We start from the raw sequence: 24,953 nt of genomic DNA on the forward strand, positions 1-24,953 counted from the left end.
CCTCCCCCTACTGTCTGACAGACACACGGTTGGTCAGAGTGCCCCCAATCCCTCTCGCAGGTCATGGATTAAATGTGTCCACACAGCACCAAGAACAGATCCTCACCACCACTTCTAAACCCCTGGTCCAATGGTCTGGACGCCCAGACACCCGCACGCACAACTGATCCACTTCTCCCCATCTTGCCGTGGCTTTGCAGCAAGCTCTGCAGAAACTGGATATCATACCAGGCTTGTTAAGTTCATTGACTTTTTTTAAAATTAGTTTATTTATTTATTTATTTTTGGCTGCATTGGGTCTTCGTTGCTGCCCACGGGCTTTCTCTAGTTGCAGCGAGTGGGGGAGCACGGGCTCTAGGCGCGTGGGCTTCAGTCGTTGTGGCACGTGGGCTCAGTAGTTGTGGCTCGCAGACTCTAGAGCGCAGGCTCAGTAGTTGTGGCGCACGGGCTTAGTTGCTCTGCGGCATGTGGGATCTTCCTGGACCAGGGCTCGAACCTGTGTCCCCTGCATTGGCAAGAGGATTCCTAACCACTGCGCCACGAGGGAAGTCCCGTTAAGTTCACTGACTTAACGAACACTTACACAGCCAGACACGGTCCTAAAAGCTTTACAAATATCAATCCATTTAATCTTCACAACAACTCTGCGGTAGGTACTATTATTATCCCACTTTACAGCTGAGCCGCTGAGGCACAGAGAAGCTACATAACGTGTGGTTACACATGCAGTAAGGCTAGAGCTGAGACGCGCCCAGGCAGGCTGCCCAACCTGGCAGCAGCACAGCTCCAAGCTGCCGGCTGCCAGAGTCATGGTCTAGTTCTTGGGTAGTCTCATTCTCAAGGGTTCTTACCAAACACATAAATAAAACACAGTGAGGCCACACATTGACCTTTGGTGAGAGGACAGCACGAACCACAGGTTTGGTTTTGTTGAGTGTGTTCATTTGTTTGTGTTTTTTTAATCAAGGATTTAGATTCCTATCATTCTGGGTTCCTGAGGTCCATATTAACAATACAGCAAGTGAGGCCACACTCTAAGAGTTTTTGAGAGTTCACAGGGTTCTCGCCCACTGGAGATGGAGTTTGATCCTCCCATAACTTTGTGGGGAGGGGGGAGTACTTTATCTTCATCTCACAGATGAGGAGACGGAGGCTCCCAGAGGCTGAGCCACTTATCCACAGTCACATGTCAGGAAGGGGCAGTGCCAGCACTTGAACCCACAGCCCTGGCGTCCAGATTCCACAGTGCTGTCCCTCTCTAGGGTGTCCTCTGACTCCTCACTTCTGCCCAAGCCAGAAGGAGTCTGGGTAGAGGGAAGAGGGAACGTGCGTGTGTGGTGAGTACATATGTGCAGGAGTGTGGAATCAGCTCCACGGAAAGAAGGGGGGGGGGGGGGAGTCTGTCTCCATGGTTACACGGAACCTGAACAAAACATCATACACCACACAGATTACCGTAGCCTTGAGCATTGCCACTCCTCCTCCCGGCGACAGCCTGAGACAGCCAATTGCAGGGCCTTCCAACCTGCCCGCCCGCTCCTGAGAGCCTTCCTTTTTCATTATTCCCATTATTAAATATGGCACTTGATAACAGCTAAATGTTTTCTAATCATTTACAGGTTCACCTTCACAGCACCCCATGAGATAATGATCCCACTGCACATTTCTGTAATATTCTGCCCACCTCCAAAAACTCAAATTGAGTTACCAAGATTATCTCATTGATCCTCCCACTTAAGGCTCTGTCAGATCCATAGAAAGCAATTAGAATTGCTTTCATCTGACTTGGAGGGACACTGAGGCACAGGTGGATAAAGGCTGCTGTCTAGGATTTTACTGTAAATCACTGTGTGGGCCACAGAGAGCATTCTGGGGTTTTGTGTTTTTTTTTTCTTTTAACCCTAGAATAAGGAGAATAAATGGGTTTCCCCTCATTACCAATCCCAGTCATGGATAAGAGCTACTGGTCAGCTGTATTAAGAATAATTCTGAGGCGGTATCGAGATTTGTAGGAAAAAAGTAGTGTGATCAATTAAGGATGTTGACCATGGGTAAGGGAGAGGGTGGTGCTGGCACTTGCACTGTGTATTTTCCATTTCTTCCTATGACAACGGCAAACGTCCCTGAGAAGGTTTCATGTTGGTTCTCAACCAGGAGCGATTCTGTCCCCCAGGGGACATTTGGCAATGCCTGGAGACGTTTTGATTGTCACCACTGGGATGGGTACCACTGGCATCTAGTTGGTAGAGGCCAATGAGGCTTCTAAATACTGTACAAGGCAAAAACAGTCCCCCACAACAAAGAATGATCCTGTCCAAAATGTCAACAGTGCCAAGGTTGAGAAACCCTCAGCAGAAGCAGAACACACCCACGCATACACCACACACACACACACACACACACACACACACACACGCACACACGCACGCACACAACAGTTTGGATTTCTGTCCTTGGTCCTCAGCAGGTCAGATGTCAACATGAGTATCTAGACCTTAATATGACAAAAAACAAAAGTCCTGATTTTATCCCTAAACGTGTTCCCCCTCCTTTTCCTCCGTCTCAGTAAATGGCACCACCTGTTTGTCAGGCCAACATCCTAGGGCTCATCCCTGACTCTTCTCCTCCCTTTGTGAGCCTCATCATCAAGTCCTGATGTTTCTTCCTGCAAAACAATTCCCACACTCACCCACCCCTCCTCCAGGCCCCCCACCCCAGCTCAATCTACCACTTTGCGTGGACCACTGTAACTGCCTCCTAACTGGACCCCCAGCCATACCCACCTTTTTCAGTTCCTTGCTCCCACCTCAGGCCCTTTGCACTTGCTGTTCCCTCTGCCTGTTCTGCTTTCCCCAGATCTTCACTGGGAGGCTCCTTTTTGACATTCAGGTCTTAAGAAAAACATCACCTCCCCAGAGAGGCCTCCCTGCCCTGATGACCCGAGCTAAAGTAGCTCTTCAGTTACCCTCCAGCCCATCACTATTTTTTTCCTTCTTTCACTGTAATTCTCACTCTCTGAAACCATCTTATTTACTCATTTGTTGCCTCATCCCTCCCCTTAAAGAGATTTAAAAGTTCATAAGAGTAGAGACCTTTTTCACCACTGTCTCCTCCTCGTTACCCCCATGAAACCCCAACAAACACAAAACAAAACACACACACACAGCGTTTGGCATACAGCACGCACTCAGGGAATTCCCTGGCGGTTCAGTGGTTAGGACTCCGCACTTTCACTGCCAAGGGCTAAGGGTTCAAGCCCTGGTTGGGGAACTAAGATCCTGCAAGCCACGAAGCATGGCCAAAAAAAAAAAAAAAAGAAAAAGAAAAAAAAGCGGCATGCACTCAAAATGTTTTCTAATAAATGAATGAATGAAATTTCAAGGATAGATGCCTTTCCAGCAACCTAAGAAGAGACCCCTTTTGCTGGGTAAGACCCAGGAGATGAAGACAGTCTCACAGCCCCAGAACTGAGAACCTTCTCTCCGCTGAGCTCTGGCCCCTCTGGACACTCAGGCAGGTGGGGGGTTTGCGGGTAGCTCCAGGGCCTCCCACCCCCCAGGCAGAGCAGTGCCAACTGGCTTCCCAGGCATTCCTTGGAACCAGTTAAGATCTACCCAAACTCTCTTTTCTCAACAGTATTCCCATCCCAGGCCCTCCAAGTGCTTTAAATTCCAAGTGCTTTATTCAGACTTGAAAGTAGCAAATGTGCACATACCTGCCTATGCCGAGTGCTGTGGGAGAGCACTCCTTGCCTGCGTCCTCTCGACCTCACAACAACCCTCCAGATGTCTGGGTTTTTTATGGCCATTTTAGTGATGGGTAAAATGAGGTACCATTAAGTCAAGTCATTTATTCAAGATCACACAGAGCTGGTAATGAAAGAATTCCTCAGAGGACAAAGACCCAATGCTAGCCGTCTTTTATCTCTAGTACCTATCAGGTAAGCACCTGACATAATATGAGCTTAATAATTCAGCGCTTAATAAATGGTCGTGGAATGAACGAGAGAGTAAATGAATGAATAACTGAGCCACAATTCCAATTCACATCTTCTTATTCTAAATCCAATAGAGATCAAGTTTCCCCTCCTCTTTATCAAAACCTACACTCAACAGAGGGTGCAGGGCTTCTGGGTTAAGACTGGTGGCACACCAGGGATGTATGACTTGCCCCTTTTACCCATCTTTCAATCAAAATGCTCAGGGAGACACATGAAGTAGTGAAATATTACAAGGGGACTAGAAATTGGGCTTATAGTCAATGATCTCTGCCAGACCAAGAAGGAATTTCTATTAGTCGACTTATCTTTGCAGCCAAGAAGGAAGACCAAAGGGGTCCCACCGCCCTAGTGCAGTGACATCACTAGGTCTGGTAGAGGTGGTGCCCACCCTCTGTAGCCCAGGACCCACGGGACTGTTCAGTCCCCGGCCTCCATCCATCTGGTATCTGTGATGCCCAGTGAGGGCACATGGCGAGGGTCTGAACGGAGGAGCAACAGTGCATTGCATCTTGAGTTGAAGTAAAATGGGGCAAAGACAAGAAGAAATGTAGGAATGGCGTGCTGTGGGAATTGGAGTTTTACATCAGCCATTTCTGTTAAGAAAAGAACTAGAAAGCACTGCATAGAACAAGAAGGTCATTCCTCCTTTCCATACTCAAACCACCAGGAGGAAGAAAGGGAGGTCCCACCTCCAGCAAGCTGAGTCACAAAATGTAAATAAATTCTGAAAAAAACAGAAATCGGCCTAAGGATATAAATGCCAACCATAGGTACCGCTTAAGATACATGAGGAAGAATCTAACAGCAGCCAGGTAAAACGTGAGACAGATGGAAGAGAATCCACACATCCCATTTTAGAGTAAACATTAGGCCTGGAGAGACCTTTCCAGACCCAAAGATGAGGAAAACAATGACAAATAGGGCATTGGGGATAATTCTACAACCTAAAAAGAGGAACAGAAGCACATCTTTGAAATGTACTTATTCCAAGATAATTCATGAAAGCATTTGTTTGTGTCCCTGAGAAAATATAAACTCTATAACTGAGACTCAACAGATTGGAGACCAAGACAACAGATTTAGTTGAGAAGAGCCTCCAGGAAGGCAGTCTAAGTGAAAGAAAGGACTATAAGGAACTAAAGATGCAAAAAACAGAGTCCAAATACACATCTGAAGCAGTAAAAAGCAGACTCAACCCTACAGAAAATGGAATCGACATGGCAGCGTGTCAGTGACACTGAGCTCCAGAAAATTACACCACTGCCCAAGAAGAGATGTTTTGATATGAGTTAGGGACACAAGGAGGCACAGCTCAAGGGCAGAGAGAATCTTCTTTTGTGTCTCTGCTCCTCCCAGCTGGAATTGAAACTAGGGCCTGGAGCCTCCTCTTGCTTTGGTGGATACACCACATTTCACACCCTTAGAGGTCCCAACAGAATCAGTCTGGGCACAGGGAAGAGGAAGCAAGGGGACCTCTCAGACTAGACCAAGGCACCCTCAGAGCTGCCCAAGCATGGTCTAATCGTGATCACTAGAGTAAAAAAGCATCAAGGATATAGGGTCTGGAATCCACTCTCTTGAGCATTCAGAGATACCAAAAGCTGGAGAACAAACTTTCTAAACTACTTTGGCATACAAAAGAATGAGACAGGACTTCTGGTTTCTGGACCAGCATGGAAGAGGCTTGGAAGTCGCCAATCCATCCAAAGAACAAGTGAAAAAGCTGAACAAACTGAAAAATCAACAACTCTTCTTAGAACCCTAAGAGAAGTGAGGGCACAGGGCAAACGGCTGCCCCCAAAATTGGAGACTCAGGTGGATTCAGAGCAATACAATGTACTGCAGCAGAAACCACTGTGGGAACCAGCACCGGCTTAATGCATCCTGAACTGTAATTGATGAATTGCTGGAGGCTCAGTGTGGACAAGTCTGAGAGATGAAAACTCCCGGGGGGACTCCGTCATCAGGGGTCCTCACACTTTTGTGATTTTACCTCCAGAAGCTCGACCAGGTCCTCACAGTGAATATCAGAGAAAAATCCCCTCATGCTTCAGGACAGGAGGAGGAAAAGGAACCATTTTGAAATTCATCAGAGTATTCTGTTCTTAACAAGGCCTGCCCTCAGGACAAACTAGTTAACCAGAGCCTAACCTACTGGGGTGTTACCAGAGCCTAACTGACCTGGGGGAAGGGAAATACCCAACGCCAGGCATCCTATGCCACCTAACAGGATAGGGGACTGAGAAGCACTTGGGAAACTCACAGCCCAGGGGCACAGACTCACTGAAAGGCTGAGACCTAAGTCACAGGAGGATAGGACACTTGCCCTGCCCCACACCTCACCACCACATTACTAAAGGCTATTTACAGCAGTTCCTTTTACCCAGCACATCATGTCCAGCTATTAAGAAAAAAATTACAAGGTACAGTTAACATATGATCCAGCAATACCACTCCTGGGCATATATCCAGAGAAAACTCTAATTTGAAAAGATACATGCACCCCTGTGGGACTTCCCTGGTGGTCCAATGGTTAAGACTTTGCCTTCCAGTGCAGGGGGTGTGGGTTTGATCCCTGGTCAAGGAGCCAAGATCCTCCAGGCCTCTGGCCAAAAAACCAAAACATAAAAAACAGAAGCAATATTGTAACAAATTCAACAAAGACTTTAAAAATAGTCCAGATCAAAAAAAAAAATCTTTAGAAAGAAAAGATACATGTACCCCAATGTTCAGGGCAGCACTATTTACAATAGCCAGGACATGGAAGCAACCTAAATGTCTATTGACAGATGAATGGATAAAGAAGATGTGGTACACATATACAATGGAGTACTACTCAGCCATAAAAAAGAATGAAATAATGCCATTTGCAGCAACATGGATGGACCTAGAGATTATCATACTAAGTGAAGTAAGTCAAAGACAAATATCATATGATATCACTTATATGTGGAATCTAAAATATGATACAAATGAACTTATTTACAAAATAGAAACAGACTCACAGACATAGAAAACAAATTTATGGTTACCAAAGGGGAAAGTGGGGGAGGGATAAATTAGGAGTTTGGGATTAGCAGATACAGACTACTATATATAAAATAGATAAACAACTAGGTCCTACTGTATAGCACAGGGAACTATACTCAATATCTTGTAATAAACCATAATGGCAAAGAATATGAAAAAGAATATATATATTTTATACATATATGTATTTCCCAAATTAACATCAGACACCAAACCACAGATCCAGGAAGCTCAGAGAATACCAAACAGGAAAAATTCCAAAATAATGAGCCAAAAAGAACATTAAGATTATGTGACAGACAATAATAGCCATAGAGGTCAGGGAACAGAAAGCAATCCCATAAATAAGAGGTGGGTGTTTCTGAAGAAGAGCCCAGGACAAGTGGAATAGTAGAAATAGTTGAAAATATAATACAATTAAGCTTTCCTAAGCTGATCGCAGCAGGTACCTGGCCAGTTAAAAAGAGATTTATTTATTCTGTGATGAAATTCTATTTTGAGGATGAATGGGGAAAAAAATCATACAAGAATTAAGGAAAAAACAAAACAAGTTGCCCACAAAGGAAAAAAATTAGGCTGACTTCAAGCATCTCCTCCTCAACGCTAGATGCCAGAAAACATGGAGCGATGCCCACAGGATGTTGAGGGCAAAGGTTTAAACCTGTGGCTTCTATACCCAGCCATGGTGTTGTCATTCATAGCCAAAGGTCACAAAGAGCTGTTCTTAAATAAACAAGAGCTAAGAAGTAGATCATGTGCACAGCCCTCCACGCCTACAAAGCTCTCATCTTGTCTCTGCTCCCTCTCCCACTTCGCCCCACACCACTCTCCCTAGCTCACTACCCTCCAGCCACATCCATCTTCTCTCCATTCTTCCCACTCACCAAGCTCTGTCCCTCTGCAAAGGCTCTGCACGGCTGTTTCCTCTGCCTGCTCAGGGCCAACTATTCCTCACTCTTCAAGTCTCACTTAGATGCCCCTCCTCAGAGGTAGATGGGTTTGCTTCCTTGTGTATTGTTTACATACACATGAGCACATGAGCACTCACACGTGTGCACACACATACACACAACTAGAAGTTCCAGGAGAGCAGGAACCTACCTCGTTGGCCTCATCTCCATTGCATCTCAGCATCTAGCATGGGATCCAGCGCACAGCTGGTGGCAAGAACATACACCATCGTATCTAGTGTTCAAAGCCAACCAAGATATGAATAAAATGTGCGGGAAAATGAACTAAAGGGACTTGCAATTAGTACTGAAACCAGTTACACAAGGGATCAGGCTACAATTATTATTACAAATATGAGCAAAAAGCAGAAATCAAGAGCAACTAATCTCATCCTACCATGGAAGATATTAGAGAAATAGAAACCCAAGTTTTAAAAACAGAATTAACAGCAATGTGTATACTTTTTAAATCATTAGTAAAGAAAAAAGAAACAAAACCGAATCCACATACCAAAGGATAAAAACAAAGAAAACGTTTAAAGAAAAAGGAATAAAGAATTGAAGCAGTCAACAAAAAGAGAGAGGTGAGATCAAATTTATTGACTGTAGAAATAAATGTCATTTGGTTAAGACCCCTAGGATGTACCAAAAGACAGAATCTAACTATGCTGTTCTTACCAGATATGCGCCTAACAGAAAGACATGAAAAAGTTAAAATAACAAGGCTAGAAAGAGATACAGCAAGAGGACACAAATAAAAGAAAACTGGGATAGCAATATTAAAATATGAAAAAATAGAAGCCAAGGCAAAAAGCATTCACTAGGGGAAAATAGTCATTTTATCTTGACAAAAGATAAAATCCACAATTCCACAGTGAAAATATAACTGTCACAAATCTTTTTGTGATGAATAACGAAGAATCAAACTTTATAAAAACAAAAACTATCAGAAACACAAATAAAAATGGAAAGAATTCTATTGAAGAGAAAGACTTTGACCTACCTCATCCAGCTTTTGACAGATCAAGAAAGCAAAGAGAAATAAATAACAAAATGATCCTTGAAATTCTAAATTCTGTAAAGCTGCCTTCCCTTACATACAGGGAAATTACCTGCTTTTTCAAGTAAAACTTTTACCAGAAAAAGTATGAAGTAAAACCTCACAGGCCACCTCCTCCAACATTCAGTAAAACTAGAAATTAATGACAAAAATTTAAGCAAATAAGGCAAAGCACCAGGAAATTTTTAACGCTCCACTAAATTATTCTTGGATCAATGAAGAAACAAAGCTGAAATTTCAGAACTGCTAGAAACAAAATTGTAATTACAGAATTTTTAGAAAACAATTTTGAAAAAGGCACTGCATTTTTTTTTCTTTTTTTTTTTTTTGGCCATGCAGCATGTTGGATCTTAGCTCCCCAACCAAGGATCAGACCTATGTCCCCTGCATTGGAAGCGCAGAAGCTTAACCGCTGGACCGCCAGGGAAGTCCTATGCATTTTAAAACGCACAAGATATGACCAAAGTGGTGCTCATAGGCAAACTCATAGCATTAAACACATTCTTTTTTTTTTAACTATGGAAACAAAGTTTTCAACTCAAATACTTGAAAACACTAACAAAACAAACCTCAGAAAAGTAAGCCAAAAGAAATTTAATGATGCATTAGGAAATTTGAACAAACAGGATTTATAAATACAAGAGTACGGATTCTTTGGGGAAAAAAAAAAAAGTGGGGGAGGGCAATAAAACAGCCTAGCTGGCAAGACCTGGACCAAAAACAAAGGAGGAAACTGGAACAAATTACCAGAGCCTCCAACCCGAGGATATGACATCTCAGTTCAGATCCCATGTAAAGATTTCAAGCCAGTCTGCTCTTTCTGGAAGGTCTGAGAAGCAATTTTCACCAGGACCCGTATCACCCTCAGCAGATCTCAGCAAGGTAAATCAAGAGAAAGAGAAAAAAATACACAGGACTAGGAGTACAAAGAGGAAACTCACCAAAGAGAGACTTTTTCTTCTAATCATAAGAAAATACTTTGCTAAATTTTATGCAAATAAGTTCGAATCTCTTGATGAATAAATTATTTTCAGAGAAAACACAATTCACTAAAAATTGACTCAAGAAGTAGAAAACAGATGAACTTATTCTGCCTAGAATGCCCCCTCCCACCAGAACTCTGAGTGGCCACCTTATCCTAGTCATTCAGGTCTCAGTTCAAATGTCACCCCTTCAAATAAGTTTCCCTGACACCCCATCAATAACTCCACCCTCACATGCTACCTCATGACCCTGCTTCATAGCACTTAGGTCTATGTTGATTGATAATAAATGAAATTATTGCTTTACCCCTTTTTAACTTATTTATTTTCTCTCTCTCCACTGGAATGTGAGCTCCTTGTGAGCAGGGACCTCATTCATCGAGTTCACCAAGTATCCCCAGTATAGAGGAAAGGACCCAGCACAGAGTAGTTGCTCAAAAAACTTGTCTGAATGAATGAAAACCATAGAAGACAAGAGGATAGCTTCCAGAACATCCTTCCAAATAACCTCTTATTACAAAGGAGGACCAATCTTTCAAGATGGAAAAAACTATCCTGGAAAATACTTCAAGGGTCAGGACAACTGGGCCAGCAGGTGAGGGTTCATATACGGGAAGATGACCACAGGTCTCAAAACCCTACTCCAACACCATTAGAGGGGGAATGAAGAACAGGCTTGAGGAGCAACCTAAATGTCCATTGACAGATGAATGGATAAAGAAGATGTGGTACGTATACACAGTGGAATACTACTCAGCCATAAAAAAGAATGAAAGCATGCCATTTGCAGCAACATGGATGGACCCAGAGATTGTCATACTAAGTGAAGTAAGTCAGACAGAGAAAAACAAATATCATATGATATCACCTATATGTGGAGTCTAAAACAAATGATACAAATGAACTTATTTACAAAACAGAAACAGACTCACAGGCATAGAAAACAAACTTAAATTATGGGGAAAGGCAGGAAGAGATAAATCAGGAGTTTGGGATTCACAGATACACACCACTATATATAAAATAGATAACCAACAAGGACCTACTATATAGCACAAGGAACTATACTCAATATTTTGTAATAACCGATAAGGGAAAGGAGTCTGAAAAAGAATACACACACACACACACACACACACATAACTGTGTGGTACACCTGAAACTGAAACTAACACGATATTGTAAATCAACTATACTTCAATTTAAAAAACTCCATTAAAGACAGTGAGTATTCTGACTCTACCACAGATTAAAAAATAAAATATAATAAACAACAAGGACCTACTGTATAGCACAGGGAACTATATTCAATATCTTGTAATAACCTATAATGGAAAAGAATCTGAAAAAGAAAAAATATTTATATATATATTATATATATAAAAAAAAATATATATATATATATATATATATATATATATATATATATATATATATATATATATATATATATATCTGAGTCATGTTGCTGTACACCAGAAACCACTACAACATTGTAAATCAACTACACTTCAATTAAAAAAAAAAAAAGCAGGCTTGAAAAGTCACAGAGATGTGACTGGCTTATGCAATTAAGAACACACATGGAAGCAGTGAGTGGCCTGTTAGCCCTCAGGGGGTCCAACTGCTTCCCTGACCCCTGAGTCCCAGGGAATCTGGTGCTGCATAAGCCACGATGAGCGATAAAACTATTCTCATTGTCTGTCCCCTCTAGAACGTAAGCTCCATGAAGTCAGAGCCTTTGTATGTTTTGTTCACCACTGAAGCCACAGTGGCCTCAACAGGGACTCAGTAAATGTAGGTTAAATGCACAAATATATAAACAACCTCTTACTGTCTCTTTCCCTGCTCTAGAATGTAAGCTCCATGAGATTAAAAGCTTCATGTCTTGTTTCCTGCCATAATCTCTGCACCTAAACAAAACCTAGAACATAGTAGGTATTCATGAACATGAATGAAAGAATGAATAAAAATTTGAAGTTTTCCAACTTCCCACCAGTCCCAGGAAATGTGGCTTTGGGGAGGCCGGGGAGTGCCATTTTTCAAACAACAGCTCTTCTGACAAATAGAGCAAAAGTCAGGAAACTGGAGGTAAAGGTCTGTGGATCTTCACGGGATAATCGAGGACCAGCAACTAGAAGCCAGGGCTGAGGGGGATGCAGTCCAGGACCCAGCACCAGCTCTGCTAGTGACAGGTGTGGTTTACAGGAGGTCTGCTCCCCCGCAGAGACCTGAGTGTCCTTGGCCATAAAACAGAGTTAAGCAGCTAGTGGTTCTCAGAGTGTGGCTTGCAGATCCCTGGGGCATTGAGGTAGGTCCAGGGACTGATAGAATGTCACAAGGGAGAATGTCACAAGGGAAAAGTGTTATGAAAAAAAAATTAAGCTGAGTGGTGGAAGAGGGTGTGCTGGGTTCGCAATTTTAAATAGGGTGACCAGAAAAGATCTCGAACGAAAGGAGGCATTTTATTAAAGTGAGGGGGCAGAAATCTCAGGGAAGAGCGTTCAGGCTGAGGGAACTGCAAGTGCGAAGGCCCTGAGGCAGGAACATGCCTGGAGCATCTGTGCAAAAGCCCAGAGGATAGCGGGGCTGGAGCTGAGGAAACAAGAAAGTATGTAGTGAGAGACGAGGCAGAGGGACATCAGGGATAAGTTACATTTTGCAGCCACTGGGAGGACTCTGGCTACACCCAAGTGAGATGGGAGCCACTGGAGGGCTTAAGCAGAGGAATGAGGTCTGATGTGTAGTAGGATCCCTCGGCAGACTGTGGGGACACGTGAGGCAGGAGGACCAGTGAGGGGGGGCTGGAGTCATCCAGGTAAGAGATGGTGCTGGCTCAGACCAGGGTGCCAGAGGAGACAGGGAGAAACAGTTGGACTCTGGAGGTATTTTTAAAAGAAGCCAACAGGATTTGCTGATGGATTGAATGGTGGTGGTGGTGGTGGTAGCGGTGGAGTGTGTGTGTGTGTGTGTGTGAGAGAGAGAGAGAGACAGACAGAGAGACAGAGAGAGGAGTTAAAGACGACTCCAAGGTTTTGCCTGGGAAAGATGGCATTGTCCTTTATTGTTTCTTGAGATGGAGCTGAGAGGGGGAGGTGAGGGTGAGGTAGCCTTTCATGGTGTCACCAATCTTCCCAGTCCTCCCCTTTCTAGGCACCTGGTAGGATAGCAACACTCCAGCCCCCGAGGAGATTAGCTATGGCCATGTGACTTGCTTTGGCCAATGAAATGCAAGCCAAATGGCATGAGCCACTTCTGGGCAGAAACTCATCCCCCTTTCCTGCTTCTACAGCCAAGGAACCCGGAGACAGAGGCTCTTTTACCTGAGTCCCTGATGGGGACAGCAGGGAACAGAGCCCCCAGGGTTGTTTGAACCCTCCCGGATTTGCAGATGATCAGGGCAGAGTGACCTAGCCTACCCCAGCTGGTGAGGGCAGAAGAACAGGCGGCGGGTTGAGGGCTTGTTCACTGGAAATGCTGGTTAGACCTCCGAGCAGAGGTATCAACTGAGTGGAGACACTGAGACTTGTGTCCACCCTCTCCCACCCCGACTGTGTCTGGGGAGGGTCTCCCTCCCTCTGCGCCTCTTCCAGGGCCACCCAGATTTCTCCTGAGGTGGGGTTCGGCAGAGTGGAGCAGCAGGGGACAAAGCCAGCAGCCGAGAGCATGGGAGGGACGGACGGGAGTTCTTCCAGAGCTGCACCCTCAGATAGAGAAAGCAGGGTGGACAGAGGCCCAGAGAGAAGGGGGGACAAACAGGACAGAGGGGAGGGGAGGCTCCACAAGTGTGTCCCAGAGGCGACAAGGGTACAGATCCAGTTGACTTGCGGAGAAGCTGCCTCCCACGTACTGAGTTTACTTAGGCTGTGAATGACTAATAAAATACCATAGTTTTAAGACGAAGAAACAACCCTCAGAATGGGAGAAAATACCTGCAAACGAAGCAACTGATAAAGGATTAATCTCCAAAATGTACGAGCAGCTCATGCAGCTCAATATCAAAAAAACAAACAACCCAATCCAAAAATGGGCGGAAGACCTACATAGACATTTCTCCAAAGAAGACATACAGATTGCCAACAAACACATGAAAGGATGCTCAACATCACTAATCATTAGAGAAATGCAGATCAAAACCACAGAGTGGTATCACCTCACACCAGTCAGAATGGCCATCATCAAAAAATCTAGAAACAATAAATGCTGGAGAGGGTGTGGAGAAAAGGGAACCCTCCTGCACTGTTGGTGGGAATATAAATTAATACAGCCACTATGGTGAACAGCATGGAGGTTCCTTAAAAAACTAAAAATAGAATTACCATATGACCCAGCAATCCCACTACTGGGCATATACCCTGAGAAAACCATAATTCAAAAAGACACATGCACCCCAATGTTCATTGCAACTCTATTTACAATAGCCAGGACAAAGAAGCAACCTAAGTGTCCATCGACAGATGAATGGATAAAAAAGATGTGGCACATATATACAATGGAATATTACTCAGCCATAAAAAGAAACGAAACAGTTATTCGTAGTGAGGTGGATGGACCTAGAGTCTGTCATACAGAGTGAAGTAAGTCAGAAAGAGAAAAACAAATACCATATGCTGACGCATATATATGGAATCTAAGGGAAAAAAAAAAAAAGATCATGAAGAACCTAGTGGCAAGATGGGAATAAAGACACAGACCTACTAGAGAATGGACTTGAGGATATGGGGAGGGGGAAGGGTAAGCTGTGACAAAGTGAGAGAGTGGCATGGACATATATACACTACCAAACGTAAAATAGATAGCCAGTGGGAAGCAACCGCATAGCACAGGGAGATCAGCTCTGTGCTTTGTGACCACCTAGAGGGGTGGGATAAGGAGGGTGGGAGGGAGGGAGACACAAGAGGGAAGAGATATGGGGACATATGTATATGTATAACTGATTCACTTTGTTATAAAGCAGAAACTAACACACCACTGTAAAGCAATTATACTCCAATAAAGATGTTTAAATAAATAAATAAATAAATAAATGAATGAATAAATATCCATCTCCTGTTAATGTTTTCCTAACAGAGAAAGAATAAAACAAATAAAAGTGGCAGGTATCAATTCTTACTAAAAATAAGAAGTTTGGTATAAAAACCTGGAGTGTTGACAAAGTGGACAACTTGGCACCACGTGGTCTCCCCTCCCCCAATGAGAATGGTCACCTGGAACTGAACAGTAGCTACCGCTTTAGGCCAGGCAGACGCTCTCAGTTCTCCACAGTCCCCTCCACTCCCTGTATGTCTACTCTCTTTGGTTTCCAATCTGGCCCCTGTAGGATTTTAGTTGGTGGCTCTAGACCTGAGGGAGGACTCGTCCACTCTGGCCTCCAGGAGCCCAGGAGGTCCCGGCTCTGACCTCCGAGGCCTTTGCCTGCTTTGCCGAGGCCTTTGCGAGCCCCTGCTTCCCTGCAGCATCCCAGCAGCAGCATCCTTCTTAAAAACTCCCCTTTATCCTTAAGTGGGCCTGAGTCTGCTTCTGTCACTTGGGACCAGAAGAGCTTAACCGCCACGGATGGTCCCACAGGCAGCACAGAGGCCCGAGGTCACAGCATCCCTGCAAGATGGTTCTGAGTCTGGTATACCAGGATTTAAACAGGGAGGATGACCACAGTGAACCCCCTCAGCCCTTCACAGCAGCCCACTACATACCTCTTCTTGGGAGCAGAACAGGGAAGGGAAGAGGGAAGAAAGAACATCTGACAAGTCCATGGGAATGATGGGCACAGAGCTTGGGGCCTCTCACAGCACACACAAGTCCTGAGAAGGTCCTAGAATCCCAAATGCTTTCAACACATATTCACCAAACCCTCACTCAATGCCAGCTCGTCTAGTTTCTGGGATATGGCAGTACGTGAAATGGACCAAGTCCTGCCACCATGGAGCTAGCATCCGTGCAGGGCAGAGACATAATAAAGAAGACAAGTGAAAAACAGAAATAGAGTCACAGATATAGAAAACAAACTTATGGTTACCAAGGGGGAAAGGGGGGGAGGGATAAATTGGGAGATTGGGATTGACATATACACACTACTACATATAAAATAGATAACTAATAAGGACCTACGGTTTAGCACAAGAACTCTACTCAATACTCTGTAATGACCTACATGGGAAAAGAATCTAAAAAAGAGGGGATATGTGTATACGTATAACTGATTCACTTTGCTGTACAGCAGAAACTAGCACAACATTGTAAATCAACTATACTCCAATAAAAATTAAAAAAATTTTTTTTAATGAAAGAAAGAAGATAAATGAGTGTGCTATGTAGTGGGTAAGACAATAATCAGAGTGATGGGGGAATAAGGAGGGAGGGAGAAGTGGTTGGGGGTGGTGAGGTCACTGATATACATCGTGTGGTCTGGGAAGGTCTCACTGAGAAGAGGACATTTGTGCAGAGACCTGCCTGAGAAGGGAGGGAGCCTGGCAGACATCTGGGAGAAGAGTTCCCACACAGAAGGAACAGCAAGTGCAAAGGCCCTGAGGCAGGAGGGTCTTGGCCTGTTCAAGGACCAGCAAGGAGGCTGGTATGGCTGGAGCAGAGCAGTTGCGGGGAGAGATGGTCAGAGAGGCAATAGGGGCAAATTTCAAAGGGCCCACAGGCTTTGGAGGATGTTTGGCTGTAACTGAGCGAGATGGGATGCACAGGAGGGCCCTGAGCAGTGGAGGGAAGTGACCTGACTCGGATTTAACAGGATTCCTCTGGCTGCTGGGTGGAGAGCAGATGGTGGGGGCCAAGGGCAGGAGCAGGGAGCCCAGGGAGGGGCCACTGCCCTAGTCCAGGGGAGGGGCACCAGCGGCCCAGCCAGGGCAGAGCTGGAGGAACGTGATCAGGCAGGGGCTGGATTCTGGCTGAAGAGCTGGCAGGATTCACCCATGGATGAGACGTGGGGTGTGAGAGCAAGAGGCACCAAGGAGGACCCCAAGGCTTGGGCCCTGAGCGCCTGGAAGGTGGCAAAGTTACCTCAATAGTGAGGAGGGGCGGGCGATGGACTCCCAGAAGGGGCAGCTGCCACTCCCACAGGAACCTGGGCCCAGCGCTGATGGATCTGCCAGGCTTTTGAGAAAAGCCATAAATCCAGATGTTTCTGTGAAGTGTCTCAATTTTCAAATATTGGCAACTTATTCAAAGATGCTGAAGACACTGCAGGGCCAAACAAAACAGATGGACAGTTTGGATCTGACCCGATGGCCATGGGTCTGCAGCCTCTGACACGAGGTCAGATCACCGAAAGCTCCATTATTGAGTGATTGCTGTGTACCAGCCAAGCATCCACGTTATCTGCTTTAACTCCAAGGACACTATCATGAGGCAGATATCATCGTCCTCTTGTCCCAGCCAAGGAAACTGAGGCCCAGAGAGGGCAAGCCCCTGCCAGAGGTCACACAGCAGGTGAGTGGTGGCATGGGGGCTGGAGCCTGAACTGTCTGACCACAAGGCCTATGGTCATGGGGTGCTCTGCCACCTCCATCACCCAGACAAAAAACAAAATCAAACCCTCATTTTACACATAAGGAAAAAAAAGCCCACAGAGAGAGGGAGTGTGACTTGTTTAAAGTCACTCAGCAAGTTGGCACTGGAGGCTGGACTTGAACCCGGGGTTCATGACACCTGGTGCAGCGCCCTTCTCAGTGAGGCCTCTTGGAGGTGCCTGGGGAGGCTGCATGAACTGGGTTGGGGGGACGGGGTGCAGCACAGCACTGCAGGCAAGAGCCAGGCTCTGGAGCCTTCTGCATATCACAACTCTGCCACTTGGAAGCTGTGTGACCTTGAACAAGTCACTTCACCTCTCTGTGCCTTGGTTTCCTCCTCGGGTGTAACCATGGCACCTACCTCATAGGGCTGTTATGGAAACAAAAGGAAGTAACACTTGGGGGGGCTCAAGCCATGCTCTTCAAAGTCCACCTCTTCATGTATCAGCTGCTCCTGGCCTGTCTAATATTACACCAACGTATTTCCAAGCGCCGGAAGTCCCCAGGTTGGGGACATCACATGCGTCCTCATACTTGTGGAAATGTAGCAGCATGATATAAGGGACGGACAGAAGAGCTGGGGTTTTCTGTAGAAATGAAGGGGAAGCAAGAAAGGCATGGGGGTGGCAGGGGTCTTCTCCTGAGGGACTATGGGCCCGCCCCACACTCATGCCTGTGTGTGTGTGTGTGTGTGTGTGTGTGTGTGTGTGTAAGGAGGGGTAGATGTAGCAGAAGCCTCAGCGGAAGGGGAGGGGTCCCCGGCCGGGCCCCCTGCTTCCCTGCAGCACAAGAAGACACTTAGAGCCTGGCAGAGAACTGGACACAAAGAACAACAGACATAACAACCAACATCTAACCCACAAATGCTGACTGAACACCTACTGCTGCCAGTGTCCTGAGCACTGGGGAGCCAGCCGTGAAACAACACAGATAAACTCCACCTCCACCTTCACGGAGCTGGTGGACCACATACAAAACAAACAAGGAACACTGAGGAAGAGTCAATGGTGGCAAATGCTAGCAGAAAAATCAAGCAGCAAAAGTGTGGGGAGATCAATATTGAATGGGGTGCTGGGAAAGAGCTGACTTCAAGAAGTTTCCGGAAACAGTCTTGTGGCCAACTGGGGGAAGAGCATTCCAGGCAGAGGGAAAGGCAGTGCAAAGGCACTGAGGCAGAGTGTGCCTGGTGTCAGGAGTCAGTGTGGCAGAAGCCAGTGACCAGGCGGGAGAAGGAGAGGACCCCAGAGAGGCAGAGAGGCCATGTAGCCGGGGAGGGGCTGAGGGCCACCTTCACGCAGGGCCTCAAGCTTTGGGGAGGGTGTGGCTTTGACTCTAAGTTGGGGGGGGGCAGTTGTCAGAGGCGGGCTGTGCAAAGGAGAGACAGGATCTGATGATTACTCAGATGTAGGGTGGACAGGGGACTGGCAGGGGTGGGGGCAATGGTGGAAGCGGGGAGGCTGCTGCAGAAGTCCACAGGAGAGACGTGGGTGGCTCAGACAGGTGGCAGCACAGAGGTGACCCGGTGCACTCACACATCCAACAGGTGCCCGGCACTTCCCTGCACTATTTCACTGAATCCTTGCACCATGAGCAGCTGCTAGTTGCTCTGATCTCCCTGACCCCATTCTACAGGGCAGCAAACTGAGGCCCTCGCCCAAACCACACCGCTAAAAAGAGGCAGCGCGTGGCATCCATCCTTCACGAGAGAGTGGGCACCGTCCCACCCATGGCAGGGGAGAGAGTGGGTCTAGAGTCGGGACACCAAACGTCCAGCTCCTCCTCCCCCTGACTGGTCTCTCCCTTCTCTCTGGCCTCCCCAATCCCACTTCCCTCCAGCCACCCTCACAAGCCCTCCTAGACCCCGCCACCCCATCAATCCTCCGGAGCCACCCATTTCCTGAGGTTCAAACACACACTCCCTGAGACTGAAGTCCAACATCACCTGTGCTCCCAGTCAGCACAAACACCTGCCTGCCATCCCCACCTCGCCCGCCTCCAGACCTTCACTCGTGACCCCTCCAGGCCTTTCTCTGCTGCCCCTCCAACCCCGATGCCTGCGTCTGCACCCACCCGAGGCTTCCGGGCATCTAATCCAGAAGAGAAACCCAATTTGCGTGAAGGGCTTGGGGTAATTCTGTGTCGAGGCCACACTTCTCTTTCTGTTTGTTGAAGGAGCTGATGCTCCTTCTTGGAGGAAGGAGAAAAGCTTCCTTTGTGCCGGGTCTGGGGAAATTGTGTCTGTTTAGGACAGGCTGCAGTTTTCTTTGTGAAAGCTGTAGATTTTTCGTGTGGGAAAAGGGTTTATTAGATTTCCCTGTGGCTGCCCAGAACGGGGAGAGGTTTTTCTGAGCACAGAAAGAAATTACCAAACAGGCGTTTGAGAGGAAGGAACATTTAGCAGCTGCTTCTCACGGAGAGGTTAGGATTTCGTGGTTGGTGTTTTCATTGGAGTGAACATAAAATGCAGAGAAAGGAAGAAAGCCTTCCCTGTAGTTTCATGGGCGTGAGGGAAGGAAGTTGGTCCTTGATGTTCTGGTGGGAGGGCAGGATTTTGTTCGGGAGGGAGGGGTGTTGGGGTGTTTTTTTTTTTTTTTCTCTTCAAGTAGAAAATAAATTTTAAAATGGTCGCAGAACCCAGAAGAAAGGTTGTCATAGCAACAAAAGTTTGAGGCCAGGTACCTCCTGACACCCTTTCAGTACCGTGACCGTGGAGGGGCAGGATTTGGGCACTGTAGGATCAGTGGGGGAAACCATCCAAAGCTTGGCTCAGACCTCCCAAATTTCTCACCAGCACTGACAGGCTGATAACTATTTTCCAAGCTCCCAGGCAGGAAAATTGTGATTTTCTGGGAGGGGCGATCTCTAGCCAACAGTGATCAAGAGGAAAGAGAAAACTGTGGGTTTGGTTTATTTACCCAACAAACTAACCATCCATGTTTTTACTAACCAAGGACTGGGGGTGAGGGTCTTATGCTGAGCCCCCCAGATCACCCCTTTCTCTGACCACCATTCTCTTCCCTGATCATTTCATCGTGATCCCTTTGTGCCCCATGAAGACAATTCAGGCCCCCTCATCAGCTGTGAGGCCAGACGAAAACCTCTCTTAGCTTCAAATTCCTCATCTGAAAAATGGGCACCATAGAAGTGCCTGCCACAAGGGCGCTGACAAGGATTCAACAAGATCCGGCCGGTGAGAAGTTTTAACAATGTCTGGTACACATGAAGGGCTCAATAAATGTGAGCTAGCATTGTTTTTAATTAATACTTTTTTTAATGCTTAGTTTTAAACATCCTGTATCAAGCCCTGGAGGAGCTACAGGGACGAGCTACAGGGAAATAACTGCAAGAGCTGGGGGGCGTGACCTTCAGGAAGAAGCTAGGAGAGACCTCAAACAATTGAGAGGCTCAGCTGGCCAGTGAGGGCCCAGGCACTCCATGGGGCAGAGACAGGGCAACTCCGCTGCAGGACACAGCATTGGATTTAAGTGTGTACATAAAGGAAAGGGCAGGGAGTCTGCGTTTTTACACAAAGGAGAAACTTGGTGAGAGGCGGAGGTGAGGTGCGGGGACCTCTACCCCAAACGGTGCAGATATTTCCCAGGACGAGGCATTCCGAGGCCTTCATGGGAGAGGATTGGGCTGAGCGGAAAGCAGGGAATTTTAGCCAAGATGTCTTTTAAGGTTAATTATTATTAAATCATTAAATTATTATTATTATTACATCCCAGAGTAAAACTTCAAGTCCTGAGTGCACACCAGAAGTGAGTCTGATGGGGTGAAACTGGTCAGGGGTGGGACCCTATTCGGAGTGTCTTTGGCACACAGCCAGCATCAAGCAGGTGGTCCCAGAAAAATTCAGTGGGGCACCCCTACAGGCAAGACAGAGCAGGGAGCACCCCGGGAAACCTCCGGTTCATGGTCCCGAAGCCTCATCCAACATTTATCCTGCAAATAGGTATTGAAGACCTTCTATGCACTAGACAGTACCCAGAGACTGGGCATGGCAATGAACAAGACGGCTGGGGCCCTGCCCTCATGGAGTGACATCCTATGGGTAGGGGGGACAAGAAGCTGGTGACCGAAGGCATGCCCCCAGAAAACTTCAGGTGTGTGCCAAGTGTGATGGGGGAGATAAAAATGGTGATGAGATACAAAGATGGGGAGACCCTGCCTCCAAAGAGGGATAGGGAGGTCTTCTCTCCAAGGCACCCGGCCTGGGAAGGTGGGTCAGGAAGTCGCATTGGAGCTGAGGAGGAGCCAGCCAGGGAAGATGTGGGGAAGGGCATTCCAGGCAGAGGCAGCAGCCTCCCCGGGTTTATTTCACACCTTCCTCCCTCTGTCCTTTAAACCAGTCAGGCCAACGCCGTATTCAGGGCAAACTAGCGGTTGTGGCCCACTCCTGTCTACATGAGACTACACACATAGCCCACGCTGACATCAAAGAGCTAGGCAGGCACGGGGAGTTTTAACCTTGGGCAAAGAGGTCAATTCAACTCAAGAGGGTCCCCAGACTTGGACTCGGAGCAACATGGTCTGGGAGGTACCGGGTGGTGTGGACCAGCATCCCCAGCATGTGGTACAACCACTGCCAGGCAGCCTTCCCCTGAGCCCTGCCCTAGCCTCAGTGCCTGCCTCGGGGACACTTACTCCGGCCCTGGCTGCCTCCGGCGGGCGGCGGGTCCACGAAAGGGTGCGAGGCCGAGGGAACAGTTTGATCTGCCTTCTGAAGAGTCCCCCCCACCCCGCGCCCCAATTCTGATCCGAGCCTCGCCGAGCTGTCCCGCTTTCCCGCCGGCCTCCTCTCCCTCCCGCCGCATATTCTCCCGGGCGGGGGCCGGGACACGAAGGGCTCCCTGCCGGGAACCCACCGGACTGCCCCCACTCCTCACTCCCGTGCTGCCCAAACCCGGTCCGGGAGCGGTTTAGTGCGGGCCGGGGATGGGGGTGGAAGAACGAGCGCCTCGGCTTCTGGCTCTGTGGACCTGCGGTGGAAGGGGCGGCTGACACAACAGTCCCTGCGCCAACACCACCGCCACCCCAGGCGGGAAGGGATGGATGGGAGTAGCCAGTGCCCCGCGAAAGGAAGAGGGGGAAGGGGCGAGCATGGAGATGAGTTCTGGCTCGGAAAGGAACGGGGTGGGTGCCGGGAGACTCGCCTCTCCAAGGCGCGGCGACGTCCCCACAGGCGCCTGGTGTTCGGAAGGGGCACGAGCTCTGCCCGAACCTTGAAACGGCGGAGCGTCCCGAACGCCATCATTCGACACCCCCGGACCTGCCCACCGCGCTCCCCGCCCCCGAACGTTCGGCCGAGCCTGCGGAGCGCGGGGCACGGCGTCCTGGCGGTGGCGCGGGTCCCCGGCCCGGGCGCGAGGAGGGAGTGCGGGTTTGGGTCTGGGGCGCCGGGGCCGCGCGGCCCGGGGGAGCCGGGAGCGGAGCCCCGGGGCGCCGCCGCTCACTCACCGAGCCCGCCGAGCTCCTCCTCGCACGAGTACCAGATGCCGGTGTGGAAATTCCTGAAGAGGAAGCGGTCGTCGCCCGTCTCCCAGCTGTAGAGCGCGACGCCAGGGGGGCCGTTCCCCGCGGCGGCGGCGGCGGCGGCGGGGGCGGCGGTGCCGTTGGCCGTGGCGTTGGCGCCCGAGTTGGGGCAGTTGGCGCTCCCGCCCTGGCCGCAGACCGGCTTGGGCACCCGCTGCGTGCCCTGGCACCAGTGAGTGGTGAGGAAGGCGGTGGTGGCGAAGAGCAGCGCCAGCAGGTTCAGGGCCACGGCCAGGAGCGCTCGGCCGCGGCGGTTCGTCTTCATGCCGCCCGCGCCGCCGGGACCGCGCCGCCGGGGAGCTCCGCGCGCGAAGTTGGCAGCCGGCGCCCCGCGTCAGCGGCCGCTGCCCGCCGCGCCCCGGGGCTCGGGCGCCTGCGATGGGCGGCGGCGGACGCGGCGCTGGCCCATGCCCCCGCCCCTGGGGTGGGGGCGCGGCGCGCGGGGGGCGCGGGGGGCGCGGGGGGCGGGCGGCGGCGGAGCGGCTCCTGCGCGCCCGGAGCCCGGAGCGCGAGTGCACCTCGGCGAGGAGCCGCTGGCGCCTGGCAGCGGCCACGGCGCAAGGACGCGCGCCCCTCCGTGGGGAGACACCTGCAGGCGGCCGGCGACACTGTTCCGGCTCCCGCCCTCACTGGGAGAGGGGGCGCCCCACGCCGGGCGCTGGCGGGGGCCCGGCAGAGAAGGGCGCCCCCTAAAGAGACCCGCACCCGAGTGGAGAGCCTGAGAAGCAAAGAAAGTGCCAGGAGGCGCTCTCGGAGAAAGAGGCTTCCCACCGGGGACGTGAGGCAACAAAACCAGCCGGAGGGGTCATCTCACGCAGGAGCCAGAGAAGTCCCGCCCTCGGGAGAGAAGGGCAGAGCCTGCTGGGGCTCCCCACGAGGAACATGGACCAGCAGCACCCTCCCCCGGAGGCGCGGTAGGGAGCCCCAAGAAGAAGCCCCAAAGAGTCTGAGCTGCAGAGTTGAGTTTTTTGGGCTTCCCACACCCAAGAAGCAGCAGGGCCCACTGAGAAGGATGCCTCATTACTGATCCTGGAGTTGCAGGACCTGTCAGGAGGGGTACCTCACCAGAAATGCGGGGTTGTAGAGTCTAAAGGGCTTGTGCTTCCCCTGGGGGTCTCCCAGGGAGATTGGGGCTGTGTGAACCAACAGGACAGGCTCCCCTGGCAGGATGAAGCTGCAGTCACCCGGGCTCCTTATCATGGCATGGTACAGCACGAAGGGTGGCAAAGAAGTGTGCCACACAGGATGCCAAGTGTTGGATATGACGAATGGGACTTCCCCATGCAGGCATCCCCACCCACCTGAGATCCTTAGCAGTATGACCCAAGGAGGTACCACACCAGACACAAAGTTGTTGCAGTTATCAGGCAGGGGTGCCCTACAGAGGCTGCCAGCCCAGAATCTCCAAGGTGGGGGGTGGGAACAGAAAGGTCAAGAATACTGACTTTGGGGTCAGGCAACCCTGGGGCTTAACCAGCTGTGGGCTTTGAACAAGTTATTGTACTAAACCTCTCTGAGTCTCAGTTCCATATCTATAAAAGGGAGGAGGAATATTGGGCTGTCGTAATGAGATCACACCTGCAAAAAGCACTTGACACATAGTAGGTGCTCAATAAACGCTGGCCATTATTATTATTATTATTAACATCTGAACCAAGATCAGAGGACTAAATTCGCACAGACCTTTTCAGGATCTCTTGTGCAAGGTGGGCTTGCCCAACTATGAACGCTCCATCCCCACCTCTGCTCTAAAATAACCATGTCCCCTGAAGCCCCGTCACACTGCAAAGCACAGGGTGCCCGGATGCCCAGGATGTGCAACAGTTAATTGCATGTTGATTACAAGAGCTCATCTGAATTCTGCCCAAGCTGAGAACT

General features: G+C 48.7%; 1 protein-coding gene across 2 annotated transcripts in view; it reads right to left on the reverse strand.

The window, feature by feature from the left end:
• GSG1L (GSG1 like) overlaps positions 1 to 23,340 on the reverse strand; it is a 213,332-nt gene extending 189,992 nt beyond the window's left edge. For both annotated transcript variants that reach the window (XM_068524524.1, XM_068524523.1), the window contains exon 1: positions 23,001 to 23,340. In XM_068524524.1, coding sequence (XP_068380625.1) covers positions 23,001 to 23,340 — 340 coding nt within the window. The remainder of the gene's footprint in view (positions 1 to 23,000) is intronic.
• Between the last annotated feature and the right edge of the window lie 1,613 nt (positions 23,341 to 24,953).

Source organism: Eschrichtius robustus, chromosome 16, assembly GCF_028021215.1.
Source record: "Eschrichtius robustus isolate mEscRob2 chromosome 16, mEscRob2.pri, whole genome shotgun sequence".
NCBI lineage: Eukaryota > Metazoa > Chordata > Mammalia > Artiodactyla > Eschrichtiidae > Eschrichtius > Eschrichtius robustus.